General features: G+C 43.0%; 1 protein-coding gene across 1 annotated transcript in view; it reads left to right on the plus strand.

Annotated features, from left to right (window-relative positions):
- Window positions 1-1,395: 1,395 nt before the first annotated feature.
- Window positions 1,396-24,753, plus strand: part of Hspa4 (heat shock protein family A (Hsp70) member 4) — a 50,068-nt gene continuing 26,710 nt past the window's right edge. Inside the window, exons 1-4 of the mRNA XM_041664477.1 lie at window positions 1,396-1,782; window positions 16,878-16,935; window positions 20,790-20,930; window positions 23,203-23,325. Coding sequence (XP_041520411.1) covers window positions 1,676-1,782; window positions 16,878-16,935; window positions 20,790-20,930; window positions 23,203-23,325 — 429 coding nt within the window. The 5' untranslated portion in view covers window positions 1,396-1,675. The remainder of the gene's footprint in view (window positions 1,783-16,877; window positions 16,936-20,789; window positions 20,931-23,202; window positions 23,326-24,753) is intronic.

The raw sequence follows: 24,753 nt of genomic DNA on the forward strand, positions 1-24,753 counted from the left end.
GTGTCTGAGTGCGCGTGCCCGTGTCAAAGTGGGGGCTGTTGCACTGAGGCTTAGAGACAACAGGGGTTGTCTGTCCCCCTCCGATGGAATTTTTGGACGCAGGGTCTCTCTCTCTGAACCGGAAGTTCTAGTTTTGTGGACTAGGCTGGTAGTCAGAGAGCCCCTCCGGTTAACCTTGTCTCTGGCCTGATGTGTTCTGGAATACAGGCGTGGGTGAGAGCGTGTCTAGCTTGCGGGTGGTGGGATTCAAAGTCTTTATGGTTTCACAGAGATCCACCTCCCTCTGCCTCCCGTGTGCTGGGATTAAAGGCATGGGCCACCACCGCCCAGCTCACTTTAAGTATTCTTAACCATCTCTCCAGCCTCTGACCCACATTTTATTGAGGCTTACATGCTGTAATGCAATCTCTTAAAAAAAAAAAGTCACAAATAGGCGAAACTTCAAAATTCTTACAATTTTGTGGTGTTTCGGATCCAAGCCAAGGCTTTAAGCATGCAAGTCTACCACTGTTATATCCCCAGCCTCAAAATAACCGGAAACCGGGAGGCTCAAGATTACACTCTCTCTAGGCCTATTATCAGAAATGCTAGGCTCTTCTCTAACGCTCGGTAACTCCCTAGTTAAAATGGCGGTCACTCCAGTTTAAGATTCTTCAGTTTAACACAGGTGTAGTGGGACGTGCCCGTAATCTCAAACCTAGGCTAGTAGAGACAAGGGCTTTAGAATTGCAAGGTCATCCTTGGAGGCTGGCCTGCTTGAGATTTGTCAGCCGCCCCCCAGTGCTATCTACGGATTAGAGTCATGCAAATTTGCCACTGGTCTCAGCAGACCTTCAGGTCCACGGAGCGTGTTTTCTGGCCCCTTATTTCCAGTTCGGGGACGTGACTGAACAGGCCCTCATTTGACCTAAGGAAGTGAGAGGTTAAAAGCAGGCTGAAAGAGTGGGTTCTTCTTGGTTACCGCTTGTCTAACCCTCAATGGGCTTCACGTGAAGCCAGTCTGAAACGGAGGACCCTCAGGAACTGGAGGATTAGCTCGCATTCACAGCCGGGCCTCATTAAAATGCAAGGAGGGCCTGTTGCGAAGCCACCGCCGGAAGTTCCTCCTGGAGGCCGCGACACAGCGGAAGTGGGCCTAACGCGGCCCTCAGAAGTATTGTCTCACTCCCGCACGCCTACTTCAGGAAGGCAGGCGCGCTACAGCTCGCCGTGCTTCTCTGCGCAGGCTCCGTTGATACCTACGCGTCCCACAGTCTTCGTCCTCTCACTTCCTCCCAAGTTTCCTGTGCCAGGACGTGACGCCATCCCTCCGACTCTGGGGGAGGAGCCTCGGGAGGAAAATCGTCGGAGCTGGGGTCTCGCGAGAACATTTCGTTCCTGCGCAACTCTCGCGCTGCAGCTCTGCTCCTGTCGCAACGAGAGCCTTCGAGATCTTCTCCGCCCCCGCGACCGGCGCCTCCTCTGCTGCCGCGGAGCCGGAGCCGGCCTGAGCGGCGGAGGCTCGTCTTCTTCAAGCACCCAAGCATCCCCGTGGGCGGCCGTCCGGCTTCGCCCGCCTCTCCTCGGTGCCCCGTCAGCCCACGAGGCTCGCTCTTTCCACGCGCCAACCCCGCCGGGGTCCGTGTGCAGTGTCGGCGGCCGGCCCTGGGCCCGAGCCCGAGCTGTAGCCGGCGCCATGTCGGTGGTGGGCATAGACCTGGGCTTTCAGAGCTGCTATGTCGCTGTGGCCCGCGCCGGCGGCATTGAGACAATCGCTAATGAGTATAGCGACCGCTGCACGCCGTAAGTGTGGGCCTGGCCGCCGGGGTCGCCTCGCTTTCCACTTGAGGGTCCGCAGGAGACCCCCGCCGATTGCCGGCTCGCTCGTGGCTGCCACCTGCTTCAGAGTCTGGGCCTGCGCTAGGCGCGAGGCCTTTCCCGCGGGTCAAACGAAGGCTTTGAGCCGGTTCTCGGGTCGGCGGAGGGCACGAGTAGGAACTGAAAGGGAGGGAAGGCAGGTCTGAGACTGTTGGATGAAGTGCCCTCCCCTCACTTTTGGGGGGTAGACCTGAAACTAGGGTCCAGGGCTTGCTGAGCTTTGTTAGAACCAAAGGAGGTGCTAATTTTGCACAGCGAAAACGTTTAATAAAAGTTAACTTGAATAGATTGTGGCTACCGAACGGGGAAGCGGCCTGAGCCCCACGTGAGTGGGGGCGGGGTGGCGTCCGGAAGATGTGGCTCCTAGAGCTCAGGCTCCTCTTCTCGGCAGTTCGCCATTGGGGTGGCCAATATACATAAGAGATTTACTTAGTAAAATCTATTTCCTTGATAGTAGTGTTCCAGCTCCTTGTCCCAGTTTCTGGATATCGAGTTAGTTGGGTCTTTTGCCCAATCTGCTCACCTTGTTCTTATCAGCGTTGCACTTTCTCATGCTAATGAATTTCAGCCTGGTGCCGGCCGCAATTGTTAATGCATGACTCAAGGGCTCACTTTGACTAGAACTTACTCGAAGTTATGGGACCAGTGTAGACAAATCTCCAAAAAAGATGACTCATCTAGGCTATTTTTTGTTGGAGTAAAAGGGAGCCTGTCTTTTTCAATATATGTAATGGCTTTTTTCTTAAAGGACAAATTCTCTATGTAGTTTAGGATGACCTCGCATTTGTTAATCCTTCCTTTGTCTTCTAATATCTGGGATTACAGGTGTGTTAAAAAGATAACTTGATCTATTGAATTCCATTTAGACAAACTTTAGGTTTTTTTTTTTTTTAAGTTTTTTGAGACAGGGTTTCTCTGTAGCTTTGGAGCCTGTCCTGGTACTAGCTCTTGTAGACCAGGCTGGCCTAGAACTCACAGAGATCCGCCTGCCTCTGCCTCCTGAGTGCTGGGATTAAAGGCGTGCGCCACCACTGCCTGGCTTAGACAAACTTTTGAAGAAGCTGTTACTACTGAGTTCACAGTCCCGCTTCATTGTTCCATCTCAAGGGTGTATTTATTTATTTATTTGAGATAGGGTTTCTCTTTGTAACCCTGGCTGTCCAGGAACTCACTTTGTAGACACCGAGATCCACCTTCTACTGCTTCCCGAGTGGGATTAAAGGCATACACCGCCATCGCCCAGTGTTTTGTGATAGGTTTCTTTTTTTTTTAAATATTTATTTATTTATTATGTATACAATATTCTGTTTGTGTATATGCCCGCAGGCTAGAAGAGGGCACAGATCTCATTACAGATGGTTGTGAGCCACCATGTGGTTGCTGGGAATTGAACTCAGGACCTTTGGAAGAGCAGGCAATGCTCCTAACCTCTGAGCCATCTCTCCAGCCCTGTGATAGGTTTCTTATGGCTGTCCTATGATCATTTTGTCTTTGTGTCTGAGAATGACTTTGAACTCTTGATTCTCCTACTTCTACCTCCCACATGGACAGGTATATACCATTGAATCCAGGGCTTCATGCATACTAAGCAAGCACTCTACCAACTAAACTATTGCCACCCTGTCCTCAAGTTTTTAGTGCCACAAAGCTCTGGGACCATTATCAAAAATCAGTTTTCGAACATTTTGCTCACCACCCCCCCATTGCCCGTTAAGTGTTAAGTTTTGTTTCCCATTTTGTCATGTTTGTTTTTTGAGAGGACTTGTTGTGTAGCCCTGCTTATCCTGGAACTCACTGTATAGACAGGTGATCTGCCTGCCTGTGCCTCTGCTGGGATTAAAGGTGCACACCACCATTACCCGACCCAATTTTCGGGGGGCTTTTCAGATTTTTTTTTTTTTTTTTTGGTTTTTTCGAGACAGGGTTTTTCTGTGGCTTTGGAGCCTGTCCTGGAACTAGCTCTGTAGACCAGGCTGGTCTCGAACTCACAGAGATCCGCCTGCCTCTGCCTCCCGAGTGCTGGGATTAAAGGCGTGCGCCACCATCGCCCGGCTGCTTTTTAGATTTTTTAATAGAGATTGTTTCTAATGATTTTATAGATGATTTTTTTATAAAGGTTTATTAAGTGTGCAGTGTTCTGTCTGCATTGCATGTATATCTGCAGGCCAGAAGAATGCACCAGACCTCATTACAGATGGTTGTGAACCATAATGTGGCTGCTGGGAATTGAACTTAGGACTTTTGGAAGAGCACGTAGTGCTCTTAACTGCTGAGCCTTCTCTCCAGCCCTTGGATTTATTTATTATGTATATAGTGTTCTGCCTGCAGGCCAGAAGGCTGCACCAGATCTCATTATAGATGGTTGTGAGCCACCACGTGGTTGTGGGGAATTGAACTCCGGACCCTGGAAGAGCATCCAGTGCTCTTAAACTTTGAACCATCTCTCCAGCCCCCATTTGCCTATTTTAAATTAGGTATTCTGATTTGTATATTCTACAGAGGTATATTATGTACTGCATTTTGAAAAGTATTAAAAATTTTGCTTCACTGGGTGATGGTAGCTCATGCCTTTAATCCCAGAAATTGGGAGGCAGAGACAGGTGGATCTTTTTGAGTTCGAGGCCAGCCTGATCTACAGAGCAAGTTCACAGCAGAGAAACCCTGTGTCGAAATACCAAAAATTTTTTTGCTTCTATGCATTGCATTTTAGTATTAACTAAGGTAGACAGTACCTCTGGGTTTTCCCTTATCTCTGAAACTCATCCTCCTAATGCCTTTTTTTTTTTTTGAGATGGTTTCTCTGTAACTTTGGAGCCTGTCCTAGAATTTGCTCTGCAGACCATGCTAACCTCAAACTCAGAGATCCTCCTGCCTCTGCCCCCTAAGGGCTGGGATTAAAGTCTTGCATCACCACTGCCTGGTCCGAAGAAAATTTTAACAGACTGAAAAATCTGGTTTCCAGGTTCTCTTTTTTTAGTTTTTCGAGACAGGGTTTCTCTGTAGCTTTGGAGCCTGTCCTGGCACTAGCTCTTGTAGACCAGGCTGGCCTCGAACTCACAGACATCCGCCTGCCTCTGCCTCCCAAGTGCTGGGATTAAAGGCGTGTGCCACCACCGCCCGGTTTCCAGGTTCTCATCTGCCTAGAATTAAATATATTTTAACTGGGGGAAGGAGAGACATGGCTTGGGAAGCAGTGTTCCTGTCTTTCCTTTAGAGTACTTTAACGTGCTGTCTCTTAGCAGCTGTGGCAGAAGTTTAACTATCTAAAACTGCCAGATGGTGGTGGCATGTGCCTTTAATCCCAGCACTCAGGAGTCAGAGGCAGGGGATCTCTGTGGGTTTGAGGCCAGCCTGGTCTACAAGAGCTAGTTCAGGACAGGCTCCAAAGCTACAGAGAAACCCTGTCTCGAAAAATGAAGCAAAAAAAAAAAATTATCTGAAACTAGTTGTTTTCCTTATGGCAGTTTAAGCTTGCATAAAGACTGAATAAGTGATTAGATAGACCTTGTGATTGTCGTTAGGTAGCACAGAAATCATTCCTTTGCCTTGTTTCTCAGGTATTTTCCTTCGTAGCGACACAAGTAATTTTCTTTCCTCCTCTCCTTCCTTTTATTTATTCTTTAGACAGGGTCTATCTACATAGCTCTGGCTGTCCTGGAACTCACTGTGTGAACCAGACTGGCCTCAACTTTTAGAAATCCACTGCCCTCTGCCTCCTGAGTGCTTGAATTGAATGAAGGTGTGCACCATCACACCCAGCTTAATTTTCTTTTTGAGGCCTCTTTCTCAGGCTGGCTTTGAAGTTCTGCAGAACTTGAGAATCCTGAGTGCTGGAATCCTAGGTGTGCACTACCATGCTGGTTTCATTTAAGTACTCTGTTAAGCATTTGATCAACAGATTTTTTTTTTTAAAGATTTATTTATTATATATACAACATTCCTTTCATGTATGTTTACATGCCAGAAGAGGGCACCAGATCTCATTATAGATGGCTGTGAGCCACCATGTGGTTGCTGGGAATTGAACTCAGGACCTCTGGAAGAGCAGTCAGTGCTCTTAACCTCTGAGCCACCTCTCCAGCCCGATCAACAGATTTTTTTGTGCTAGAGACTTGACCTAACAGTGGGAGCAGGAAAGCACAGTGCCTTTGCTTGAGGTTGTGGATGAATGGATTTAGATCTCCTAAGTATGCAAAGAGTGTTGCAGCTTTGTTTTAATGTGAAAGCATAAAGGTATAGGTCCCATATGTTTGGCTGTCAGATGTACCTTCTTTTCAGTCTAACACTCTTGTTGAACTAATTCTGCAAAAGCAGATGAAACTTATGTACGTATTTCATTTCCAATTGGGATTTACTTGAGTCAGACTTTGTATTTTCACCTCCTTTTTAAGGCAGATATGTGCATGTGACTGGTAGTTATGTGTTAAACACTGGAGATACTGTGATGAGCAACAAAATAGTCTTGCCATCATAGGCATGGTAATGGAAAATGCCACATGCTAAACAAGAGCATCCTGTTACTATCTGGTGAAGAACACAGTGGAAAAGTACAGAGTACAGTGAGAGTGTAACAGGGAGGGTGCTCTCAGAATGTCATTTGTGACCTGGAAGGTGGGTAGGAGTTTACATCTAGGCCATGGTTGGTTTGAGGAGGAAAAGTTATTCCAGCAAATGGGAAAATGTGAGGCAAGCAGAGCTTGAAAGATTGAGGGGATGGGATGGCTCATCTTGAGGCAAAGCTTGGGATTGTTAAACTTTTTCATGTAGGTATAATGGAAAGTGATCCAGCTTTTAAAAATATGATTGGCAGTCTGTCGTGCTGGCTTAGGCAGAGGCAGGAGGATCTTTTGAGTTTGAGGCTAGCTTGGTCTACAGAGCAAGTTTCAGGATGGCCAGGGCTACACAAAGACACCGTCTCAAAAAACAAAAAGAACCAAAATCACAAAACAAGCTTTAGTCCGAGCACTCGAGAGGCAGAAGTAGGCTATAACACAGAAACCCTGTCTGGCAAAAAAAAAAATGGCTTTGTGAGAATGGATATTGGAAAAATAGATATCCAGGAAGTTCCTGTAGTATTTGGTTTCCTCTTGTGTGATAGCAATGAGAGAAATGAAGGGCACTTCAGTAAATCTGATGTTTTAAATTTAAGTTATTTTTTTGCTCTAGTATTGTGCTTGTAGTGTGAGCATACATGCTTTGGCATACATGTGGAGGTCAGAGGACAACTTGGAAGAGTTAGTTCTCTCTGCCACAATGTCTCCCAGGTATTGAACGGTTTATATAGCCAAGAATTGAGTTTTTGATTTTACAGCTTCCTCTTCCTGAGCACAGGGATTCACAGGTATACATAAGTATGCCTGACTTGTCTTTTTCTTACTTAGTACATAGAATAGTAGTATAATAACAGAATGTTTGCCAATGGTCTGGTTTTTTTTTTTTTTGTTATTGTTGTTTTTTGTTTGTATTGTATTTCTCTCTCCTTGGAGACAGGGTTTTGCTGTGTTACCCAGGAAAGTCCAGGTTCAAATTCATGATTGTCCTCTGCCTCAAGTTCCTGAGCACTGATATAGTCATGAGCTGCTGTACCTGGCCCTTTTGTATTTTTGATTAATGCTCTATTAACTGTACTATAATGACACTAAAATTAAATCTGGAAATTTGCACACTATTAAAAAAACAATTTATCTATTTTTAATGTGTATGGGTGTTTTGCCTGTATATATGTCTGTGCAACATTCATGCAGTGCCCTTGGAGGCCAGAAGTGGATTTCTGATTCCCTGGAACTGGAGTTAGAAAAAGTTCTGAACTGCTGTGTGGGTGTTGGGAACCAAACCTGGGTCTTCTTCAAGAGCAGCATAGTGCTTTCAATTGCAGAGCCATCTCTCCAGCCCCTCTTACATTTTTATTTATGTAGTTTTATTTTTGTGTGTCTGTGTATATGTGCACTTTGGAGGGTGGGAGTTGACTGTCAATCATGTGAGGTGAGATTAGTTAAGCTTAGTCCTCAGGTTTGACATTCATTTCATGCTGAGCTATATATTGCTGGCCCTACTCCTTTTATTTAAATGTGCACAGCTTACTAAGAATTAATTTAGGAACTGCAGATTCTTTTTTTTTGAGATAGGATCTCTATACATAACCCTGCTGTCCTAGAACTTAACTTTGTAGACCAGGCTGTCGGCCCAGAGTGCTGGGAGTAAAGGGGTATGCCACCACACTCAGTTTAGAAATTTCAGATCTTAAAATCTGAGTTGTGTGGTCTGTTTGATGTTAACATTTTGTCATTTTAGAGGTTAAGGCTAGGACAGTACTCTTTAAGGAAGTATCCATTACCAGGCCAGTTGAAGAAAGTAAGTTAGGTAACATTTTTAATGTGCTACCAAGTTTTCTGGGCACTCCAATACCTTTGTTTAAGTAAATCTGCAACAGTAGATGTTTATCTTTTTTTTCCTAATTTTATTTAGAGATTTACTTTTTATGTATATCTGGGTGAGGGTGTTAGATCCTCTGGAACTGGAGTTACAGACAGTTATGAGCAACCATGTAGATGTTGGGAATTGAACTCCAGTCCTCAGGAAGAACAGCCAATGGTCTTCTCCAGCCTTCATTCATATTAACCTGTTGAAATGCATGAGTATTTGGCCAGTAGTATGTCTTACCTAGAGCTTTTGTTTGTAGGATTTACAGTTTATAACAGGGTCTTGAGCTTAAATGTGAATTAGTTTTCTGTAATGGCAGTTTGGAATGGGAGAAAAATACTGTCCAGCTGTTGTGAGTGCTCCTAGGGATTTGTGCAGGGTTGACTTGGTGTAGTGGAGTTGCACATACTGTATAAGTAGAACACTCTTGCATATAAAATAAGGGTGCATGCTTGCTGTCTGGTGAATTCTGGGTTGCAGTTTACTAGCTGTTTATCAGAACTTGTCTTGAATGGCCTTTTTGTTTACAGAATTAATGTGATCAAGTGTCAATTTTAAAGAAAGATGGGTGTCTATTTTAGTGGACAGTTTGGGAAATCAATTTTAGAGTAAACACTTAAACATATGAAACCTAGTCTATGACTTTTTGAATCTGTAATAGCTAGTATTATTTATGGTGTGCCAATCTGTGACTTGAGTCCTTTAGAAGTGGATAATCAGATTTAATCTTTAGCAAATGCAGTGAGATAGATGCTTTAATTGTCCCCATAGCAGAGAAGTAAATTGCAATTCAGATAAGCCGCAGGAGTTACCCAGCTAGAAAGCTCATAGTAACTGGTTGTAGAGTCCATGCATGTTCAAATTACCCATATTGATAGCAGAGTGGAAATGCTGCATGTCTCAGTCCTTGGTGTTGATATAGAACTTCTAGAACGTGAGAGTTCATGGAGTACTGTGTTTCATATGAAAAAACAAGGGATAGTGTGAGATGCTCACAGATAGGTGTTCTTACTGGAGGATGTTCCACTAGTGACATGCTTTTTAAGAAGGTGAGGACAGTTCTTTTTTTTTTTTATTTATTTATTTTTTAAATTTATTTATTAAGGATTTCTGCCTCGTCCCCACAACCGCTTCCCATTTCCCTCCCCCTCCCCCGATCAAGTCCCCCCCCCCCTCATCTGCTCGAAGAGCAATCAGGGTTCCCTGACCTGTGGGAAGCCCAAGGACTGCCCACCTCTATCCAGGTCTCGTAAGGTGAGCATTCAAACTGCCTAGGCTCCCACAAAGCCAGTACGTGCAGTAGGATCAAAAACCCACTGCAATTGTTCTTGAATTCTCAGTATTCCTCATTGTCCGCTATGTTCAGCTAGTCCGGATTTATCCCATGCTTTTTCAGACCTAGGCCAGCTGGCCTTGGTGAGATCCCAATAGAACATCCCCATTGTCTTAGTGTGTGGGTGCACCCCTCGTGGTCCTGAGTTCCTTGCTCGTGCTCCGTCTCCTTCTGCTCCTGATTTGGACCTTGAGATTTCTGTCCGGTGCTCCCGTGTGGGTCTCTGTCTCTGTCTCCTTTCATCGCCTGATGAAGGTTAATATTCCTGAGGATGCCTATGTGTTTGTCTTTGGATTCACCTTATTTAGCTTCTCTAGGAACATGAATTATAGGCTCAATGTCCTTTATTTATGGCTAGAAACCAAATATGAGTGAGTACATCCCATGTTCGTTCCTCTTTTTGGGTCTGGCTTACCTCACTCAGGATAGTGTTTTCTATTTCCATCCATTTGTATGCAAAATTCAAGAAGTCCTTGTTTTTTACTGCTGAGTAATACTCTAATATGTATATATTCCATACTTTCTTCATCCATTCTTCCGTTGAAGGGCATCTAGGTTGTTTCCAGGTTCTGGCTATTACAAACAATGCTGCCATGAACATAGTTGAGCATATACTTTTGTTGTATGATAGGGCCTCTCTTGGGTATATTCCCAAGAGTGGTATTGCTGGATCCAGGGGTAGGTTGATCCCGAATTTCCTGAGAAACCGAAACACTGCTTTCCAGAGTGGTTGCACAAGTTTGCATTCCCACCAGCAATGGGTGAGTGTACCCCTTTCTCCACAACCTCTCCAGCAAAGGCTATCATTGGTGTTTTTTATTTTAGCCATTCTGACAGGTGTAAGGTGGTATCTTAAAGTTGTCTTGATTTGCATTTGTGAGGACAGTTCTTATTGTGTGTCTCCATACATCAAAAAAAAAAAAAGATTGAATAGCTCAAGATGGGAAAGGCATTTTAAAAAATTGCAGAATTACCAGGAGGTAGTGGTGCCCACCTTTAATCCCAGCACTCGGGAGAGGGATCTCTAAGTTTGAGCCCAACCTGGACTACAGAGCAAGTTGCAAAACAGGCTCCAAAGCTACAAAGAAACCTTGTCGCAAAAAAACTAAAACCAACCAACCAAAACAAAATTACAAAACTGCTGGCTAGTAGTAGTGGCTTTTAATCCCAGCACTTGGGAGGCAGAGGCAGGCAGATTTCTGAGTTCGAGGACAACCTAGTCTACAGAGTGAGTTCCAGGACTACATACAGAATCCCTGTCTCAACAACAACCAAAAAAAAAAAAAAAAAAAAGAAGGGAAAGGAAAACATGTTAAAGAAAATTGAGTTGGTGGGGCTTGGTGGCATACACCTTTACTTTAGTTAGCACTTTGGGGACAGGCAGGTGGACCTGAGTTTGAGGCTAGTTTGGTTGATACGGTTACAAGCTAGCCAGTGCTACATAGTGAGATCTGTCTCAACAACAAAGACCTTCAACCTCTCAAAACAAGTAAAACTTGGCATTTATTTGTACAATATGTTGTGAATGCTATGGCAAGCATATGGAGGTAAGACTTGTGGCATCAATTTTATTCTACTGTTTGGTTCCCAGGGTTAGAACTCATGTTTGGTAGCAAGCCCATTTACCAGTTGGCCTTTTTATTTTTCAAGACAGGGTTTTCTGTGTAACAACCCTAGCTGTGCTGGAACTAGTTTTTATAGACCAGGCTGGCCTTGAATCCACAGAGATCAACCTGTTTCTGCCTCCCGAGTGTTGGTATCAAAGGCTTACCCATCACTGCCTTTCATCCTCTGAAAGACATTTTTTTTTTTGTTCTTGGAAAGATATATATTAACCTTAGTACTATTAAGGAGGATGTAGATTTTAAAAGAAACATGAACCTACTTCAGAGAAATTAATGTGTAGATCAATATTCCAGGGATCCAATGCTGCCTTCTGAGAGTACCAGACACACTGGTGGTGCACAGATGTACGCCCAGACAAAACACTCACATAAATAAAACAATAAAGTTAATTAAAAAACCATTCCTGTTAACCAAAGTGTTCTATATTAAATTGTCGGCCACTTAGGTGTTGAATTCTTGAAATGTGGGCAGTGGGGTCTGAAGAACTGAGTTTTACATATTTACAGTAAAATTCAAATAGTCACCTGTGACTAGAGGCTGCTTTGTCGAAACACGTGTGACTTAGACCTCAGTGGCCTTGAACTCAGCCATCTACCTCCCCTGCTCCTGAGCACTAAGAAAGTTGGGTGCTTTCATGCTTGGCTTGTTAAGGGTTTTGCGTTGAGACATGTAGGCATATCACAATTGAGTCTAAGCTTCTTGTGTATTTGTGCTTGTACACATGTGTGTTCCTGCTCTGTGTGCATGGCAGTACATGCTAGTGTTCAAGTTGCAGTTAATGACCTAACGTTTGTTTTTTAGATTCACTCATAAATTGTGACTTACAGGTTGTAAAACAGTCTTAGAGCAGGAAGCAATTAGATTAAAAATTAAAATTGTGTTTGCTGTGTTTGCCATTATTAAGTAGAAATTAAACCAAGCCCACTAAGTTAAGAGGTCAAGATGAATTTGTTTGACTTGGGAGTGTGAAGTGGATTGGGGCAGTTCTACTAAACAGGCGACAGTTAAAAGACCCAGTATATTGCAGGTGGCAAAAGTTTTTAGTAAAGTAGGAAGATTGGGAGGCTTTATAGGGATTATATTGGTTGCTATGAGTGGCTGTAGGGGTTGGCTTGTAATAGCAGAGACCTTAGGTTCTATTGGCAGGGCTGTGGGATATGTTTGTGGGCAGTTTTTGTCTGGAGGGTAACTGAGGCTGTCCTGAGTAGAATGAAAAATTATGCTGGGTGGCGTTGGCTCACACCTTTAATCCCACCATTCTAGAGGCAGAGCCAGGTGGATCTCTCCAGTCCAACCTGGTCTACAGAGAGCAGGGATAGCTAGGATTACACAGAAACCCTGTCTTGAAACCTCTCTTCATCCCCAAATTATCTGTTCAATGGGAACATTGTCCTTTTTTTGACATTGTAACCTTAAAAATCAACTTATTCTTTAAGAAACTATTCATTGCCGGGCGATGGTGGCGCACGCCGTTAATCCCAGCACTCGGGAGGCAGAGGTAGGCGGATCTCTGTGAGTTCGAGACCAGCCTGGTCTACAGAGCTAGTTCCAGGACAGGCTCCAAAGCCACAGAGAAACCCTATCTCGAAAAACCAAAAAAAAAAAAAAAGAAACTATTCATTGAGAATTTTATGTGTATATACAATGTATTTTGAAAGTAATTACCCCTTCCTCCTTCCTCTGTCTGGGCATGTGTAACCATATTCTCCTATCCAACTTTACCCCTTGCCCTCATAACCCACTGAGAGTAATGATGCCTGTATATGCTTAAAGCATGCCAGTGCACCTTCAACAATTAAATGGTTACTGGTTCACCCCTCCCCACTTGAACCCAAAACCTCATGTGACTCAGGTGGAGTCTCTACCACTGAGCTTCATCCTTGGCTAATTTATTCTTTGACAGTTTCATGCAGGTATATAATAATATATTCTGGTTACATTTGCCTTCCTGCACCCTATGACTTAACACTTTTAAGGTTAGAATTCGCTCAAAGGGCTGTGGGAAACATGGAAGATAAATAATGTGTTATGTTGGCACCATGGTCTTGGCATTCAGAAATCCGATCTGGTGATTTGTAGAAAGATGGTAGTTTGCCAAAGGGTAGGCAAGGCAACCCTTTTGGCGTGTGATTAGTGGTGTAAGATTGTGTGGGTTCTTTTTTAAAGGGCCTTGTGGCCTATGATAACACCATTTAAATGGTACTTTATGGACTTTTTTTGAGTTTTTTTTTTTTTTTTTTTGCTATCTTTGAGCTTGGCACCTGCTTTTTTAAAAAGAGCCTACTTTTATCTAGGCTTAAACAAAGAACTCAGAATTCAGAGAGAGTTCATGAGATCTCAGGTTGTGTCTTATCTGCCATGGGATGGAATAGTGCATAGAGCCGTACATCTCTTGAAGAAGGGCTTACAGGGTTCTTAGCCTCTGAAGCCCAGAGAGGCCTAGTATTCTGTCCCTCCTCCTTCTCCCCTTTAATGTATCTTGAAGTTTTTAATATGGCTGGGTGTTGGTTGTACACCTTTAATCGCAGCAGAGGGAGGCAGAAGCAGGTTGATCTCTATAAATTTCAGGCGCGAGCCTGGTCCTCTACAGAGTGAATTCTAGGACAGCCGAGGCTACCCTGAGAAACCCTGTTTCAACTCTACTCCCCTCCCCTGATTTTTAAAATACATTTATTTTTGTGTGGATGTGGGGGACATCTTGTGGCAATCAGTTCTCTTCTTCCTTTTGGGTCCTGGAGATTAAACTGAGGTTATGCTTGGTGTCCCCTCCAGGACTCTTTTGTGGTTTTGTTTGTTTGTTTTTGAGACAGGGTTTCTCTGTAGCTTTGGTGCCTGTCCTGGAGCTCTATACCAGGCCGGCCTCAGATTCACAGAGACCCCTCTGATTCTGCCTCCCAAGTGCTGGGATTAAAGGCGTGTGCCACCACTGTCCGCTTCCAGGACTCTTAATTTTTATTCTGCTTAATTGGAAGATCAAAGTCAGTGTTCAGGAGGATGAGAGGGTTAAAGCTGGAATATAAATTACAAAGACGTGATCTAATGTTCTGAGTCTATCACTTTCAGACCCTAGATTAATTCACTTACTGATGACCATTTCATACTCTGTTTCCTCTCTGATAAATGAGGTAAGATAGAATGCTTCTGAGGGTAAGTGGTGTAATACACAAAGCAAGCAACCAGTAAAGCCAGTTACTGGAAAGGGAAGTGACATATGAGCATAAAGAGAGTATGACCTGGTTCTAGGGGTGTTAGGTTACAAAATAGAAGTCTAGATAGCAAAAGTCAAGTACTAGCTCCGCAGCAGCCTACTTCTTCTTCTTTTTTTTTTTTAAATGTGTAGCCCAGGCTGGCCTCGAACTCGTGATCCTCCTGCCTCTGCCTCCTTCAGCAAATCCTACCAGCGTGCGCCACCACAACCGGCAGCAGCCTACTTCTTAAGCATAAATAGTTTTTTTTTTTAAATCCTACAAGCAGGTTTCTGTTTTGGGTTTCAAAAAGAAGCAGTGGGCTGGAGAGATGGCTCAGCAGTTAAGAGCACTGGCTGCTCTTCCAGAGGACCCAGGTTCAATTCCCAGTCCCCATATCGCAGCCCACAACTGTCTATAACTCCAGTTCAGAGAGATCTGGCGCAGACATACATGTGGGTAAACACCAGTGCAAATAAAAAAATCCTTTAAAAAAAAAAAAAAGGAAGCAGCGAAGGGTTGGAGTGATGGCACAGTGATTAAGAACACATACTTTTTAAAATTTGCAGCACCCAGCCGGGCGGTGGTGGCGCACGCCTTTAATCCCAGCACTCGGGAGGCAGAGGCAGGCGGATCTCTGTGAGTTCGAGACCAGCCTGGTCTACAAGAGCTAGTTCCAGGACAGGCTCCAAAACCACAGAGAAACCCTGTCTCGAAAAACCAAAAAAAAAAAAAATTTGCAGCACCCACATCTGACAGCTCACAAATGCCTGTAACTCTAGCCCTAGGGCATCTGACATCTGTGTTCTCACTAATATGTAAACGTGCACATATATACATAAATGAATAATAACTTTGTAAAAAAAACCAAGTAGCACACCTCTAATCCCAGCAGAGGCAGGCGGATCTGTGAGTTCAAGGCCAGCCTGGTCTACAAGAGCTAGTTCCAAGACAGACTACAGAGAAACACTGTCTCAAAAAAGAAAAAAAGAACAAAGAAAAACAAAAAACGAAGCAGCTCAATTCAGTATATGTACAAATATGTATAGTGGAAGCGGAAGTGAAGATTGGCAGTATGCTATTGGATCTAGAAGTGATTTTTGTTATGTGTACAGTGTTCTGCCTGCACAACAGCAGAGGGTATCAGATCTCATAGATGGTTGTGAAACCACCATGGGGTTGCTAGGAAAGGAAGAGCAGCCAGTGCTCTTAACCCCTGAGCCATTTCTCCAGCCCCTGGGAGCTGTTTGTAAATAAATTACTTTCTTTTTTTTTTTTTCTTTCTTTTTTTTTTTTTTGTTTTTTTTCGAGACAGGGTTTCTCTGTGGTTTTGGAGCCTGTCCTAGAACTAGCTCTTGTAGACCAGGCTGGTCTCGAACTCACAGAGATCCGCCTGCCTCTGCCTCCCGAGTGCTGGGATTAAAGGCGTGCGCCACCACCGCTCGGCCTACTTTATTTTTTTTATATTTACTTATTATGTATACAATATTCTGTCTGTTTGTATGCCTGCAGGCCAGAAGAGGGCACCAGACCTCATTACAGATGGTTGTGAGCCACCATGTGGTTGCTGGGAATTGAACTCAGGACCTTTGGAAGAGCAGTCAACGCTCTTAACCGCTGAGCCATCTCTCCAGCCCCGATAAATTACTTTCTGTTCACATGAGTAGGACAGGTTCTTTATTTTTATTTTATATGTATGAGTGTTTTGTTCACATGTATGTTTGTATCACTTGCATACCTGGTAACTTCTGGGGTCAGAAAAGGGCAACAGATCTCTTGGAAGTTGGAGGTACAAATGGTTGTGAACCACAGTGTGTATGCTGGGACTGGCACTTCTGTTCTCTGGAAGAATAGAAAATACTGTCTTCAGCCCTGAGTTGTTAAGCTTTTGTAGATTGTATTTATTTTGAAATTGAGCTGTATTAGAAACAGATTATTTGATTGATAGTGGTATGGGAATACATTGCTTAATATTGGGATTTGAACATGAGATGTGGAAGGTTAGGGTGGTAGGTCTTGTCCCATCCATCCACCTCTCTTTAGTATTTTAGACAGGGAGTTATGAAATCAGACCTGTGCTCTAGCCTGTAAACAGCAGTATTCGGTCCATTTTGTAGACATTTTTTATGCAATAGAAATAAATGTCAAAATCATAGACATATCGTGTGCTGTTAATACATGGTTTACACTTGAAATCATTTATCCGCAACACCATCTGGAATCAATACGTTATAGAGTGTGTGTATGTAACAGTAATAATTAAAAATTTAAGGGGAGTGGGGGGACATGGGAAGGGTTGGAAGGAGGGAGGAAGTGTGATATAATTGTATTTTAATTTTAAAAGTTCAGGAAACATTACTTGTTTTCAGGCGATACTCAGAAATCTTACCTGCTGGAGTTTCAGGTGTATTATAATAAAAGTCTGATGCCTAAATGTTGTTTTTTTTATCTTCTAGGGCTTGTGTTTCCTTTGGTCCTAAGAATCGTTCAGTTGGAGCAGCAGCTAAGAGTCAGGTACAGTGCCTGTCTTTCCTCCTATAACGACTTCTCTGAATTTTCACTCAGCACTAGGAGCCCCCCCCCCCCTTCTTTTTTGAGATAGGGTTTCTCTGTGTAACAGCTCTGGCTGTTCTGGAACAAGCTCTGTAGATGAGACTGGCTTTGAATTCACAGAGAGCCACCTGCCTCTGCCTTTTGAGTCGCCATTGCTCCCCGACTTAGAACCTAGAACCCTCTTTTTATGTACTTAGTGGGATATAATACGTTTGATGCAAATTACTACTATATGTTGTTGCCTGGGGTTTTTTCCTTCTTTTTTGAGGTATGGTCTTATGTTGCAGGTTCCCTTAAAACTCAGTTTGTAGCTCAGGCTGTCCTTGAACTCAAGATCTTCCTGCCACAGCTTCCCACGTGCTGTGCGCCAGCACACTAAGTGCGCAGATTTTTTTTTAAAGCAAAGGGGTGTTGACCTTTGGTGTTTGAAGTCTCTTCTGCTGGGCCTTCCATCATCGTGTTTAAGGTTATTGTTAATCAGGTTCCACATCCCAGCACTCGGGAGGCGGAGGCAGAGGCAGGCGGATCTCTGTGAGTTCGAGACCAGCCTGGTCTACAAGAGCTAGTTCCAGGACAGGCTCCAAAGCCACAGAGAAACCCTGTCTCGAAAAACCAAAAAAAAAAAAATAAATAAATAAAAAAAAAATATCAGGTTCCACAAGAAAGAACACTAGACCTGAAGAGGCATATTAAGAGACTTTTGGCATCTTCTTTTTCAACCAGGATCTTGACTATTTGCTTGTTTCTGAGTAGCCAGAGCAACAAAGTCCCAAGAATCTGTTACCGCGAATGTCTGAGATATCTGTAGAGTAAAGGAGTTCCATATTTGACCTTGGTACAGTTCAGTCTGGAGCAACAAATGTATGAGTAGCTTTTTGGGCCATGCAGGACCTAAAATGTGCCTAAGATGATGGTGCTTGTTGCTGGCGAGATGGCTTAATGGGTAAAGTGCTTCTTTCAGAAAGTAAGATGAAAAGCAATAGAGGAAGAAACCTGACATTGACTTTATGTACACACAGAAATAAAGAGAACACTTTCTTGGCTGGGAATGGATAGTTGGTAGTGTGCTTGAGGCCTGGGTTCATTCCTTACCTAGCACTACATAAAACAGATGTGGCTTGTTTTATAATCCCAGCACTTGGATGGTGAAGTGTCTTCATAAACACCGTGATCAAAAAGCAAATTATGGAGGAAATGGTTTATTCAGCTTATACTTCTCCAAAGAAAGTCAGGTCAGGAACTCAAGCAGGGCAAGAACCTGGAGGCGGGAGCTGATGCAAACACCACAGAGGAGTGCTGCTTACTGGCTTGTGTATAGCTTGCTCAGACTGGATGGCACCACCTAAATTGGGCTGGGCCTTCCCCCATTGATCAATAATTAAAATACCCTACAGCTGGGTCTTAATGGAGGCATTTTCTCAATTGAGGCTCCTTCCTCTCCGAAGACTCTAGTTGTGTCAAATTGATATAAAACCAGGCACTATGTGGAAACAGGGCTAGCACTTCAGGATTATCATTGCCTATATAGCAAGTTTGAGGCCAGCCTGGGATAAATGAGAAGAGACCCTATCACAAAGAAAAGTGGTGCTTTGTTAGTTGGCTTTTACTTGAGTGTTTTATAGTTTTATTTTTAGAGTGCTCTAAATTTTGGAGGTGTTCGATAAGTTTGTTTACTTTCAAATGGTTGTTTTATAAATGTCAGTGAATTTGTTTCCCTATTGAGTACAGTTGCTGTATTACACTGGCTGCCTGGTTCTATGCTGTTTGTTGGTTGTGATATACTGAGTTTCTGTTTCAGGCCAGACCTCACTTGGAGGCTTCACTGAGCTTTTCCTGTCTGTGCAGGCTTCTTACATGTCTTGTGCTGTGAGTAGGAGCACATATTGATCCTGAAACTTAAAATTAAAATATCCACCAATGTTCTGTTCTCTGTTGGTTACTGTGTATTCTAGAAGAATTAAAAAATGGATCTAGAAAAGTATAGGAAATGTGGATGTCACCTATTCCACCATTATGTATAAAATGCCTGTTATTATCTTTCTTTGGATTAAAACTAGGACGCTGTATATGTCTTGTGCATACTCTTCACTGACGTGTGTTCCCAGCCTCACTGTTACTGTTTGAATGAATGACTAATCCTTTTGTTGTTTGTAAGCATCCAAGTGCTAGTACCACACAGATACTTGTCCTTTCACTTCAAAGTGCTACCCTCATATTAGCATTTCAGTATCTGGACATAATTTATTTCACTTTCCTCTTATAAAAATAGTTACAAATGCTCTCTCAAATAGTCTTTGTTCTATATGTGTACTCTGTGGTAAATTTGGAGCTGTGTGTGCACGTGACTCCAGAGTTGTGTGCATGCCACGAATGTGTTTGACCTCCTACATCTCCAGCTCTATGGGTTTGTTTAATGAGAATTTATGAATTAATAAATATTGCTGATTTTTTTTTTCCTGGAAAGAATGAAGCATAAACTGTGAGCAGTTTTAGAAGCTGATAGTCATTTTCTGTAAATATTAAATGTTTAAGAACAGGAAATATTTTGGTAAGTGTAGTGGCCTGACTTGATGGAAAGGAACAAGCATGCTAGATGGATTTTAGTCCTGGCACTGAAACTCAAGTAAGTTCCTTGCTCTCATTTTACCTGATTTAGAAAGATTGAATATTTAAAGAAAATTGAAACTTGGAAGCCTATGCTTTCCCCACATCTCATTTCTGTCTGTCTGATGCCTTTTTCTTACACCTCATTTATCTGCCTGTCTACCTGCCTGCCTGCTTATCTTATTTTAGCCATCCATCCATTTGAAACAGGATTTCTCTTAAGTAGCTCTGGCTGTCCTGGAACTAGACTAGATTGACCTAGAACTCAGAGATCTGCCTACCTACCTCCCAAATTTGGGGATTAAAGGCATGAGCCACCATCACCTGGTCTTTTCTCCCACATCTTTTTATTTTATTTTATTTTTTTTAAATCTTCCCTCCCACATCTTACTAGCCTCTTTTTGCATTTGAGCATTTATAAGATTTTTACAGAAAGACATATTAGATGGGTTAATAAAGTCGCCATGTTCTTGTGTCCCAGGGTAGAATTTTTATCAGGGATACATGGTTAGAAATGGAAATAGGGGCTGGAGAGATGGCTCAGAGGTTAAGAGCATTGCCTGCTCTTCCAAAGGTCCTGAGTTCAATTCCCAGCAACCCCGTGTTGGTTCACAACCATCCATAATGGGGTCTGGTTCCCTCTTCTGGCCTTCAGGCATACACACAGACAGAATATTGTACACATAATAAATAAATATTAAAAAAAGAAAGGGAAATAGGACAGCTTATTAAGAAAGGGAAAGTACTTATGAGAATGAAAGTAGGCTAGATAACTGAGGGCAAACCATACCTTAAAAATATTGTTAAGGCATATCTGCGTGTGCATGCATCCCTAGTCTTCTGAAGACAGTATCTCATTATGTAGCCTGGTTGGCCTGGAGCTTTGGGTGATACTGGATGTTGCAGTCATGTCCCACTATGCCTGACTCTGTAAGGAAATTTTGTGAATTAAAAGGATTCTAACTGGGACTGGAGAAGTGGCTCAGAGGTTAAGGGCACTGGCTGCTCTTCCAGAGGTCCTGAGTTCAATCCCCAAGGTCCCTTTGATGACTCACAACCAATCTATAATGAGATCTGGCACCCTCTTCTGGCCTGCAGGTAGACATATAGGCAGAACACTGTGTACGTAATAAATCTTAAAAGGATTCTAACTAATCTGAGACTTGAAAATTGAAAACTAAATGGTCTTTTTATGCTATTCTTTCTTCTAGGTAATTTCCAATGCCAAGAACACAGTTCAAGGATTTAAAAGATTTCATGGGCGTGCATTCTCTGATCCATTTGTGGAGGCAGAAAAATCTAATCTGGCGTATGACGTTGTGCAGTTGCCCACTGGATTAACGGGCATAAAGGTAAGGTTCTGCAGATAGCTGTTAAGAGACAGCATTTAATTAGTTTAGTGTGTCAGTGTTATTTTGATGAAGCTGTAATGTAATAAATGTAATCCTTTATGATCTTGTATGTATGATCTTGTATGTATGAGTCTTTTGCCTGGTGCTCTCAATCAAGAAGAGGGTGGTGGATCCCCTGGAGCTGAAATTACAAATAGTTTTGAACCCTCATGTGTGGGTACTGGGAATTGAAGTCCTGTCCTTTGGAAGAGCAGCCACCAATGCTCTTTAACCACTGACTCATTTCTCCAGATCCTGTAATGAAAATGTTTAAGAACATTTGCTGATAAAAACTGGTAGTCTTTCGTTTTGGGAGATGCTGGTGGTCGGTACTGTTCTCTGTATTCAAGGCCTAGGAACTGATGTTAATTTGGTTACTTCTGTTTGTGGTGTTCACAATGAGAGCTGTCTTTCTAAGGTGATGTTAGAGAAGACTTGTGAATGAGCAGGGCAATGAATAACGTCAGAGTCTTTAGCCAGGAACATGGCTGTAGTCTTGGCAGTAGGACTGAAGCTGCAAAGAAATGTTTTATGGAAGGGTGAGTTTGATCTTTATCTGTGAGACATGTACAGAAGAATCTTTGTGGCGCAGTAGTGACCCTATTACACAAGACTAAGAGGTTGGGATTTGGGGTGGGTAGTGTACTTAACAGTTACAGTCAGGGAGTAAAACGAATCTAGGTGAGTGAGCTTTAGAGCTGGTATTTGATAGGGCTTTTTTTGTGTGATAAGGTTTTATTCTGTAGCCTAGGCTGGCCTTGAATTCACCTGCCTTGGCCTCCTGAGTAGGGATTACAGGTGTTAGCCATCGTCCTCAGTTATTTGAGACCATACTGGTTGTAGAAATAAGAATTATGAGATTCTTACTGACTCACATGGGGCTGGGGGTATAACTCATTAGTAGACCAATTAATGAGGTGTAGATCTAATCCTAGTACCATAAAAACAAATAACACCTAATAGTGAGAAGTCTACAAACAGTATTGTTTTTTTTTTTTGTTTTGTTTTTTTTTTTTAAGACTAGTCAAGTGCAGTAGTGAGAAGGGAGGAAAGTGTAGAACAGGAGTTCAATCTGTAACTGACTGTGGACAATCAATTGAGATAACTCACTACCTTCGGACCAGCCTAAACAGTATTGTTTGACAGTGTAGCTGAGAATTCAAATTAGAGAGAAAGGGTTCTCTGAAAGAATAATCAATCACCGGGTGTTTAGCAGGGAAAGGTGCTGTCACTTAGACTGACAGTGTTATGAACTAAATCTGAAAGTTGTCCTCTGGGTGACCTCTTTATACACGCAATGGCATGTACCCATCCCTCCTAAATAAATAAATGTAATTAAAAATGATGACTAGGCTTATGTAAGGTTTGAATGGTTCACTAAGGGATGAGGCTGGAATGCAGCAGAGGAAAAGGGGAAAAGGGTTTGTAAGGGAATGGGAACTTGTTAAAGGCAAGAAACAGGACAGATGTGACATAGAAAGGAGGAGGAAGAAGACTTGGGAACTGCTTCATGTAGACACAAAGCATAGGAACTGACCCAGAGCCAAGCAGAAAGTCAGTAGGTAGGGCGGGTTACAAATGGGCTCAGGAAGGGTGTCTACCCATCTCTGTCATGACATAAAGTGAGCAAGTAGCAGCTTCTGCACTGAATTAGAATTGAGGGAAGCGAGGAGATAAGCTCCTCTCCAAGTTGAGAGAGGACCTGTTTTGGATGTTATCTGCTGGGTGGGGCTCAGCATCTGGGAGGATGGGTTATCCTGCAATGCTTGAACATGCCCTTTGAAAGGGTTGTAGACTTTATCCAGGGCAGGACTTTGTCATGAAATGCTTCCTGAGACTTGGTCAACATTTATTCTTTAACCCAACAAGCCTTATTGTGACTGTGTAGGTTCTGGGGCATAATGATCTCAAAATCACTTGTGTCCTGGTTAGGGAGATGAATAATGTAGACTCACTATACAGTCTACAGATCACATAGTATGCCAGGTGGTAAGGCGGTCCTTTTATGGCAGGACAGGATGATTTGCTTCTGACACAGATAATCGTATCAAGCTTTGCTTTAGGTTTTGGTCGTCTTTCATGAAGTGTCATGTTTGGAAAGTAAGTTAAGCAAAAAAGTGACTTTGAAGGTAACTCTTTGTAAAGATAGCATTCTCTAGTCCCTTCTTGAGGTATTGTTCTGTTGATTAGAGCATACAGTGGACTAAAATTGGATCCTTTTGTCTTCTTACAGGTTACATATATGGAGGAAGAGCGGAATTTTACCACCGAGCAAGTAACTGCTATGCTTTTGTCTAAATTGAAGGAGACAGCAGAAAGTGTTCTTAAGAAGCCTGTGGTAGATTGTGTTGTTTCGGTGAGTATGTCTCTGGTTTTAGGGAGCTGCCTTAAGCAAGGAGAAGAAAGCTGTTAATTACAAGTAAAAATTGTTCCTGTGTCAGATTGTAGTGGTAATTTTGAGAAGTTACTATTTTTGAGGCAGGATCCCATTTTTGTCTATGTGTTGGGATTGCAGTGATACTATGCTCACACATAGGCTTCATTTTCTTTGTTTTCTATTTCTAGAGACAGGATCTCACTGTGTAGTCTGGGCTGGCCTGGGAGTTTGCTGTGTAGACCAGGCTGATCTTGTACTTGGTTGCTGTTCACCTTGATGTGCCTCTTGACCTGTGCCTCTTGCCTGTGCTGCAATTCCAGTCATGACCCAGCTTGCCTGGCTAGAAGGAAAGAGATCATCATCACCCTACCCACTCATACCACCTGAGCCAACTCAGGGCCTCTTGTACCTATTTAGTTCTTGTCTGTCCTTCAAGCCTCATTTGAAACCCCAGTTTTCTCTTTATTTTTTCAGTACCTAGTGTAGTGCTTAGGGATAGGGTAGCTACTTTATTGAATGAGTTGAATGTTAGATGTAAATGTCTGCCTCCATTTTCCCCCCTCCTGCCTGTATCTAGTACTAAAAACACTTATCTTCTGTGTGCCCTTGTTTAAATGGGAGCCTGGCTATTTGTAGTAGTCTTGTGTTGTATGGTGGATCTAGAGGCTGTTGAAGTATGGGTTTCTATATGCCTTTGCCATGTGGTGCCCTCATTCTGCCATTGTCCTAGTTAGGACTACTGTTGCTGTGGTGAAACACATGATCAAAAGCAACTTGTAGGATAGGGTTTATTTGGTTTATACTTCGACATTACTTTTGATATTTTGAAGAAAGTCTCCAGGGCAGGAACCTGGAGATAGCGGATTGTAGAGGCCACAGAAGAGCTGCTTACTGGCTTGCTCCTTATGACTTGTACTGCCTGCTTTGTTGTAGAGTACCGGACCACCAGCCCAGTGGTGGCCCAACCCGCAACTGCCTAGACCCTTCCCCATCAATCATTAATAAAGAAAACTCCTTACAGGCTTGCCTACGGCTCCATCTGATGGAAGCATTTTCTTAGTTGAGGCTCCCTACTCTCAGATGATTTACGTGTATCAAGTTGACAAAACTGTCCACCCCACTAATGTTTTATTTAGCTCTTTGTCCATTTTGTCTTAATGGGTTTTTTGATTGCAAAGCAAGGCTGTTAGGTGGACTTTTCACTTAGCTATGGATAGTAATTGTGTTTGACATTTTGGGGATTGGAAGAATAGAAAGGCTGTCAGGAGCCCAGGTGAAGTTGATTGTTTAATGTAGCAGTTTTTTAGCATGTGGGTCACAACTCCTTTGAGGGGGGGGGTCTAAGGCTCTTCCACAGGGGTGCTAGATCAGATATCATTCATATATTACTATTCATAACAGTAGTAA

Source organism: Microtus oregoni, unplaced genomic scaffold, assembly GCF_018167655.1.
Source record: "Microtus oregoni isolate MIOR12 unplaced genomic scaffold, Mior012 000015F_ref0000493, whole genome shotgun sequence".
Taxonomy (NCBI): Eukaryota; Metazoa; Chordata; class Mammalia; order Rodentia; family Cricetidae; genus Microtus; species Microtus oregoni.